Source organism: Mastacembelus armatus, chromosome 1, assembly GCF_900324485.2.
Source record: "Mastacembelus armatus chromosome 1, fMasArm1.2, whole genome shotgun sequence".
NCBI lineage: Eukaryota > Metazoa > Chordata > Actinopteri > Synbranchiformes > Mastacembelidae > Mastacembelus > Mastacembelus armatus.
The window spans coordinates 18,552,086-18,560,780 of NC_046633.1; the positions used below are offsets into that span (position 1 = coordinate 18,552,086).

The following is an 8,695-nucleotide window of genomic DNA, read 5'->3' on the forward strand; positions in this document are numbered from 1 at the left end:
TTTTCACCATATTTCACCAGAGGGCGCGCTGTTACCAACACCACCAGCTTTCACATGCCAACAATGAATAGACAAAGCAGTAGCTGCAGAACACGTATCATCTCCTGAGCCCCGCACAGCCTACAATGCATGCTGGGTATTAAGGATGGTGTTAGTGGTTCATGCAGCTGTGCAGTCAATCCAGCTGTTCCTCAGCAGTAACGTCTTTACTGGAGCAGGACGAAGCCTCCCCCCCACCTGCCACCCTCCCCCTGGGGATTAGAGAAGCAGCACTCCCCTTGACTCCCCCCCTTTTTAAAAAAAATATTATCATCATTATTTATGATTATTATTAAATATTATCTCTCTTCGAATCTCATGTGCAGAGATACAGCTTTTATATAGAGATCAAACAAAGCAAAGGAAAAAACTGATCATCTCTGGAAGGACATGGTCATCTCTTCTCCCCTTCACACAAATGGCTTTGTTGTGGTTGTCAGGACATCAGCCCTGCGCATTTTACTGACGGGGGCCTCCCTCGACTTTGCTGCAGGTGTCTCGTCTCCCTCTCTCCCTCTCTCTCTCTCTCTCATACACGCACGGGGCTGTGCGCACACAGACACACACACACGTGCGCATGTTTGCAGGCGCCCTATTCGTCGGCGTCTGGCTCTTTCTGCCTCCCTCCTGCCCGCGGATTGGAGGACAGAGGGATCGAGGGAGGGCTGAGGCAGAGGAGAGTTGCGAGGCAAAACGGCTGATCACATGAGCAGAGATCTGTTTACAAACCCGAGGCAGAGCGGAGCAGGAGCTGAGGGAGGAAGGGAGAGGAGGATCTCGGGATCCGTCTGAGTAGCATTAGGGATTGAAAAATAGGAAGAGGGGTCGCCTGCCGTGACACAGCCAGCTGGAGGTGGGAGAGACTGAATGCGACACGCACGCAGCTTTTGTCTCTTATTTTCTTTTTCTCAATTGAAGGAGCAGATGGTTAGAGGGAGAGTAGGATCCCCCTCCCTACGCGCGTACACACACACACACACACACGCATGCACTGAGCAACAAAATACCAAACCCAGCTGGAGGACTGGCGTGGACTGCGTGGAGCTGTCCTCACTTTGTTTGGGTTTTGGAGGGGGAAGCACATCTTTGACCTGTACACTGAGGAGGAATACCCACTGCAGGATCGGAGGAGTGGAGGAGGAGACCACAGACCAGAGGAGAGACCTGTGAAAATCCTCTGTTAAAGAAGCAGCCGGGAGAAGACAAAGCACAGATAGTGGCAGATAATTCCCCTCACTGGACCAGAGCTGTCATTCTCAACAGTGGACGTCATTGGATTTGTTCAAGGGACAATCCTGCTGAAGCAGCTGAGTCAAAGAGGCATTTTCTGCTGGGAATGTTACTTCCTGTTACCAAGCAGCCTGCGTTGTTGAGAGTGAGATTCAGCTTTGCACAACAACAACAACAACAACAACAACTCCTGAGTAACACATGGTATGAGGCATCTGAAAAACACTCACTTCTTGTCAACAAGATTTCTTTGTCTCTTCTTCTCGTTCATGTGATGACATCATTCCCACTGGGTCCCAGCAGCACACGAGGACTCAGGTCCTGGTCCAAACCCCCAGTCTCAAATCTGCCAATCTTTACACAGCGTGCTTAATCCAGATTTGAGTATGTTGGGCAGGAACGACTGCTGAGCCAACAAAAACGCACCTCCTGAGAATATATGGAATCTGAGCAAATCTGAAAATCTTGATGGTTGTTTTTTGGAGGAGCTAACACAACCCAACAAAAGAGAGAACCAGCACAGGGTGACTGAATCTGGGCGTCCAGAGGTCCGGCCCACGAGTTTGGCACTCATCCATCCTTCTCCTGACAGGGCCTGGTTTACTGCTGCTGCCGTCCGACTCAAATTTCATGCAACCATTCCAATGGTGTAACGGTAAGTGAGTGGATTTTTCTGCTGTCTGCCAAACACAGGAGAGGGGGCAACACATGTGCCTACTTGTGTCTCATAAAGTCAGTTGTTTAGTCACAGGGACACATAATACACAATGGAAGTGCTTGTGAAATGGCAAATCAGTGAGATAGCGAAGGCCTCAGACTGTGTCTTGAGGAGGATGAGGGTGCCTAAAATAAGCTGCATTCAAGGTCGTGTTTGTTTTGACTAGTGTGCCATCTAGTTTTTCTGTTTTATTCTCTAACCATATATTCTGGGAATTGTTTGTTTCTGTGGAGCGCGTCTTTGCCAGGTTCATAATCGTATCTCTCGTCATGCTACCCTAGGTCTTTCCTACACAACCCCTGCCTGTAAATCCCCCAACCCCCAGCCCTGGCAAATGATCCAACCCATACCCCCCGCAGTGAGCAAGCTGTACCCATTCATTCACTCTAAAGAGAGACACATGGACGTTTACAGGCTGGCAAAGAGCATCCTCTCTGCAAATTAATAGGAACAAGCCTGTGGAAGTGGGGCTTCCTTTGCTATTGTTTCACCAAATGGTCCTTTAGTCCCCAGAGTTCATTCTGTTCAATATACCCCCTCCCCTTACCACCTGCAACACAGACACATTTTCTGTCCTAATGACAGACGCCACACGCCCCTATGTCCACCCCCCAGTGCTGTCACACACATACATATCCAAACACTCCACTAACCTCTATAGAGTCTGTGGAACAGATGGTGGTGTGGCAGAAGTGATGCCTGTCCTCCATGTTTGTCTCGCTCACAGCCAATTAATGCGCAGTTCTACGAGCACCTCAGTTGCCACAACAGTGCCGGTCATGGCTCCCTGGACACACCTGAATCCAAACAAACACCAACTGCTGTGTTTGACTCCTCTTTATGATATTTGATGTAATACTCCCTATTCTGTGTAAATGAATATGGTGCCGCCTAAGACTATGCTGTCAGGCACAGCTATGATTGAGTATTTGTATGTAGCCGAGACTCGAGGCCTGTGACAGCACTACAGGGCCACGTTCTAGTTAAGAGATGAGCTAACCTGATTTCTAGGCTAATAACAGAGCAACTGACTGTACAAAGTTCAGTGTAAATGTTTGTGCTACCAATTTAGAGTTACACCAATTCTAACTACACTGTAGAGCTTAAGAGGGGGTTTCAAGATATAATGGAAAATAAATAATGAAGCTTCTATTCACCCAGAAAACATGCCCCATGTGGACCCACTGTGGGCAGTGTGAGCAGTGTGGGCATGGGCAAACCCTCATTAATCCTGCATGGGCCCCTGTGGGTTTGCCCATGTGGGGGACACAGCAGTTTTGCCCTTTGGGGAACCCATAAAAATTCTCCTTTTCTCCCTCTTTCTCTTTCTCTCTCATAAATCATATTTATCCTAAATGAATGTCCAGTACTTAACTGAATCCACTCAGAGAGCAAACAACTGAGCTTGGCCAACTTAGAAGTTAGTTTGCTTTGTTTGGATCCTTAGCAGTTCGCGTACAGGACTGGTAGGTCAGTTGTTTGACTCAAGTTTATATTACATTTTACAGCACTTTGAAAACTTGTTCACACTGCCTGCACTAAATTAAATGTAACAATCCCAGCTGGTAAAAAAGGCCTTCGAAGTTATGAAAGACTCCTCACATCCAGCAAACCACCTGTTTGTAGCTTTGCCTTCAGGAAAAAGGCTCAGATCACAGCCTTCATAAACAATGAGACTTGTAAATAGTACTTATGTATCACCAGTTTCTTTTTTAAACAGAGTTTAAACAATCCTATTATTTTAAAATTGGTTATTTATTGTATTTGCTTTTATATTTTATTTTATTTATGGGATTAGAGTTTATCTCCTGTATATTTACAGGACTGTTGCATATACTGGTTCGCTTCATGTATGAATGTGTGTGTATATCATATACAACTTGATTTATTTAGTATGACTGCATTGTGTGGTGGGAACACTGAGACAAGGTCCAGTCAACTGTAAGTTGATATGCCAATAAAGTATCTTATTTTTATTCAGTCTGAAATCTCCTGTCACCTTGGCCAACTGTGAGGTTTTATATTATGGTGCTTTATATCTAATTTAGAAAATGGTTCCATTTCAGCACGCATGTTTTTTTCTTCTCAACATGGTCAGACTGGTGGTTTCGTAATGAATCGAATGTTCTCATTTATTTTTGTTCAGACCAAAATGAATGTCTCAGCAGTTGATAAAGAGATAATTTGATCAGAATGTTTATTTCCTGGTTTGAGGACATTGGGTCCTGAAAAGCCACGCCCACAAAAGCTGAGCAGTCATAGTTGACATGTTGATGACAGTTTTAAAAAGTTAACCACATAATAAATGAGGAAAGGTTACGATTTCTAAAAAGCGAACACGCTGGAGTGATAAGTCAGAAAGGTAACAGTGAAATGTTTGTCAAGTATGTAATCTGTGTTTGCAGGATGCGTGTGTGGTTTGGGTCCTCAACGCTCTGAACACTACTGCAGCATGACGTCTGACATCTATCACCACCCGTTCAACGTGTATGTAATTCTGCTGGGCGTCGGCTTCTTTGTCTTCATGCTAAGCCTCATCTTCTGCTGCTACCTTTTCAGGTAAGTAGATTGATGACTGTGAAAATCTGGGTAATATGTAAGAAAGGTACATAAGAAATATGGAAAAGTGCAAATAAAGACATGACTTTACAGCAAAAAGGGCCTGTTTAGTTAGAGATTTTTTTTTAGAACAGTGTTGCAATAGCAGCTTACAATGAAATCAAAACTACTTTGGTATTAAGATCTTAATATGTGACAATAGAAGTAATCACCCTTAAATCTGTGCCAGTATTTATGTATGCATGTCGCAAGTTGAGCATTCATGCTGTGTATACTGCAGGATCAAAGACACTTCAGTTCATCAAAAATCTCACCACTGATTCAGACTGATAAACCACATAGGCCCCTATGTCTTTACAGAGATCTCAAAGATATTTTTGGAGTACTATCTTCTCCAGCGAAGACACTAACAAACGTATTTTTCTACTGCAAAGCATCTTGCTTTGTATGTACATCTTGGCTGGATCAATAGTTGTATATTGATGAATGGCTTAAATGACCATGTGCAATGTCAAAAAGTTGCTAAACCCAAAGAATAAACTCTGCACTTCCCCAGAGTCCTCTGGGGCCATTTTAATGCTTTTTTAGTTCACCATCTTCCTGTAACTATTTGGGTTCTCTTTCACTGCTGTTAATCAGTATCATTTCAGATACTGCTTATAGCTGTTTTCAGTTAAGGGCTCCAAAACCCACTAACTGCTACCTGCCCAGTAACATCTTGCAGCCCAAGTTAGTGACTAACTGGCTGACGAGCCAATTAGACAGACATCCTGCCCAACATGTCTCTGAGGACTTGTTAGAGACCAAAAATAGCTAAAATCAGAGGGAATGTGGGACTTACATTCATCAGGTGGACACAAACATGACTCCAAATAAATGCTAATATTGCTCTGATTCTGCTGGAGGAGTAAGTATAAAACATAAACCTCATAAGCTTTTCTTCCTCTCACTATATATACTCAGCAGTTTGCTTCACAATAAAGTGTAAGATGATAGTTTGACTTTTATGGTTTATGCTTATTCATTTATTGTGGACATTCAGGTGAGAAAAGGGATACCTCTTTAACATGTTCAGTCTGTTAGTCTGAAAGTAAATCCACCAATGTATTACCTTAGTTTATAACTTAACTCAAAAACTGAAAATGTGAGAAATAGTTTTAAGTTTGTTTTTTTATGCAAATGAAACAGTGAGATGTATGTATTTGGTGAGTTTTATAGTAGCTGGTAGTCTACAGACAGAGCAGCTTAGCTGTTGCCCTGTTCCAATCTTTAAGCTGCAGGGTGGTCAATATAGGAAATCAATGAAGAGTACTGCTTTATGGTGATATTGGGCTTTTATATGATTAGGGGTTGGTTGATGACCTTGATACTGGCACCTGTATTTTTTTTTCATTCCACAAAAAGATGCTTAATATCTTTTATAGAAACCTCACCATTTCAAGGTATATGTGGATATTTTGACATGGTAGAACTTGTACCAGGATAGAGGATTTTGAACTACTGCAGTGGCAGGAAATGGGAGTTTTGAATGATAGCATGCCTGACTGATGTTAGGGTTGTCAAAACAGTCACGTCTAACTGTACAGATGTTCTGTGTCTCTCTCAGGTTGAAACAACAAGGAACGAGAGAGCAGTTCAGCTACAATGAGGTAAGTCACTCCAGTATCTGTCACTGTGGGTGAACATGTAACACCAGCTTCTGAGGAAAGCTATAAATACTACTATAGCATTTCACACTATGAAACCTAACACCTCTCTTTACAGATGACCTTGATTGCATCCATGTGTCATCACAATGATTTTTAGTGTTGATGCAGTTGCAGTGTGAGAGTGGCTGATATGGTGAGCAGGTATTGGAGTGTGACAAACGTGGTGATGGCCAGTGTTAGTTTGTTTTCAGCTTTGGGGATGGTTGACCACCAGCTGCAGCCGTCTGCGTTATCAGAAAGATTTAAAAAAAAAAAAAAAAGATGCAAAAAAAAACAAAGAGTACATGCCCTTCAGGACACTGAACCCATCTGAAGTGTTTGTTTTTACGTCACAGCTTTTCTGCCACCATGCTGTTATACTGCTGACATCACTCACATGACCCAACGTTCCTCTTTCCTTCCACTTTTCCACTGCAGGTGGTGCTGAAGGGAGCAAGCAAGAAACTGAGCCTTCTCGGAGTAAGTCGATCTTTCTGACATACATGTAGACATTAAAACCTGACAGCTGTAGACATTTCAGGTTTCTGTCCGCAGACTCTGATGATCCATCATTAACTGGGAGGGTTGGGCTGGCTAACTCCATTTCTCTTCTTAGATGTGATTAAAATGCTGCGCACACTCATACCAGAAATGTCCTGAACACATCTTGTATATCAAATACGTCAAAAAGTATGTGCTTAGCTAAAAAAAAGGAAAAAAAGTGATGCCTTGGCTCTCGACTTGGTGCAGAATTTAGAAGTCCAAAAAAATGTGTTATAAAAAGGGCTTTTTTTAGTTATGAAAGGCTGTGGTGGTTACGTGGTTTTGAATTCAATCTCCAGTCTTTGTTGTTCTACAAGGAAAGGCCAACATTGTCTTATTACTTGGAAACAGTGAAGATAAAAGCACTATCCCAGATGACTGTCTTGTTTTGAGCTCTAGATCAAATCCATTCATTTAAATACAAGCATAAAAGAGAAGTCCCACATAAACTAACTTCTGTACTTCTGTTCTTGCAGCAAACCTGTGCAGTGTGTCTGGAAGAGTTCAGGACCAGAGATGAGTTGGGAGTGTGCCCATGCTCACATGCATTTCACAAGAAGTAGGTGTTGAATACCTGAAGTATAACCTTTAAAGGAATGGTTTGAGAAAAACAGTTACACAAACAGACTGTTCAGCTTATTCCCTTTGCTGCAGAGAGTTATATGAAATTAGCATCAATGTCATAGTTGTACAGTAAATAGCCTCTGTAATGTCTGCTTCACTAACAAAACATTAGTCTAGCATAGACACAAAACAGAAAGATCCCATTTTGGCAAGGATTTAGACCCCAAGACTCAGGAGTAGATTCTGATTGGCCACACACCTGATCCATGTAAACGTCAGTGCGTAAGGCAGGGATAGATGGAAAGCAAGCAGGGCAGTGGCCCTCGAGGACCACTGAGTCCACCTGTACTAGTGACTAGTTTAAGTGGTGACTTTGGTAAGTACCAAATGTGATCACTACTAATCAAAAAAGCAGAGAAGCAAATCAAAGATGCTTCTCATAACCCAGGACGGGAATATTGTAATATTGCAGTATTATATATCTTAAAGTTGACTCTTCCTGTTTGTGTTCTGTCAGGTGCCTGCTTAAATGGCTGGAAATCCGCAGCGTGTGCCCTATGTGTAACAAACCCATTCTCCGGCTCCACACAGACACTCCTCAGGGTGCTGAGGGTCCCATGGACCCGGAGGAGGTGTGAGGGAAGTGAAGAAGTGAAAACCAGACTCCCCTTAAAGAAAACACACACATTAAAAATACACTAGTGATGATGGACAGTGGTCATATTTAAGACATCTCACAGGAAATGATAATGATCCCAAGTGACCGCTTTGCTGCTGACCTTTGAGCAATATGCCGTGTTGGGGAATTGGATATTGACAACACTAAAATTACGTGGTCAGATGAGTCAGGGAGGGAGCGGGTGAATAACATGCCAGGAAAAGGAGCCACCTTAGAAAGCAGGATATCATTGCCACCGTCACTGGACGACTAGTGCAGCACTGCCAGGGACAAACAACACTACAGGCATTCAGCAGGACATCAGTATGGATACCTCTAATATCTCAGGGGTGTTACCAATACAGCCAGCACAAACCATGTCAGTCGCCCTATAACCCTGTGCCACACATGCATCTTCAATACTGCCAATGTAGGTAAAATGCTCGAACAGTCAGAGATAGCCACCTCTGACTGAAACAAGACCAGCGGGATTACAACCATGATTTAAATAGAAAATATTGTTACCAATTGTGTCCCAGGCTCTTTCCTTTTAAAAACAGACTGGTAGAAAAGAAATAGTCTTGCCTGTATGTATTGTATGTAAACGTGTCCCTATATCTATATCTATATATAGATATAGATATATACACACACACATTATTTTGTATTTGTTGCTTTTAAATAAAATGTCACGTA

At 42.8% G+C, this 8,695-nt stretch overlaps 1 protein-coding gene across 1 annotated transcript; it reads left to right on the plus strand.

Moving 5' to 3' along the window:
• Window positions 1-747: 747 nt before the first annotated feature.
• On the plus strand, window positions 748-8,695 carry LOC113128095 (RING finger protein 122). Its single transcript, XM_026303153.1, has 6 exons — window positions 748-1,924; window positions 4,393-4,546; window positions 6,153-6,195; window positions 6,673-6,714; window positions 7,254-7,336; window positions 7,859-8,695. The coding sequence occupies exons 1-6, from the start codon at window positions 1,900-1,902 to the stop codon at window positions 7,977-7,979; spliced, it is 468 nt and encodes a 155-aa protein (XP_026158938.1). The 5' UTR covers window positions 748-1,899; the 3' UTR covers window positions 7,980-8,695.

Excerpts from the sequence above, each read along its gene's own strand:
- LOC113128095 (XM_026303153.1), top strand. The coding sequence starts at position 1,900 with ATGCAACCATTCCAATGGTGTAACG. Across the intron at positions 4,547-6,152 it reads TTCTGCTGCTACCTTTTCAG|GTTGAAACAACAAGGAACGA; the intron begins GTAAGTAGATTG and ends TGTCTCTCTCAG. Across the intron at positions 6,196-6,672 it reads AGCAGTTCAGCTACAATGAG|GTGGTGCTGAAGGGAGCAAG; the intron begins GTAAGTCACTCC and ends TTTCCACTGCAG.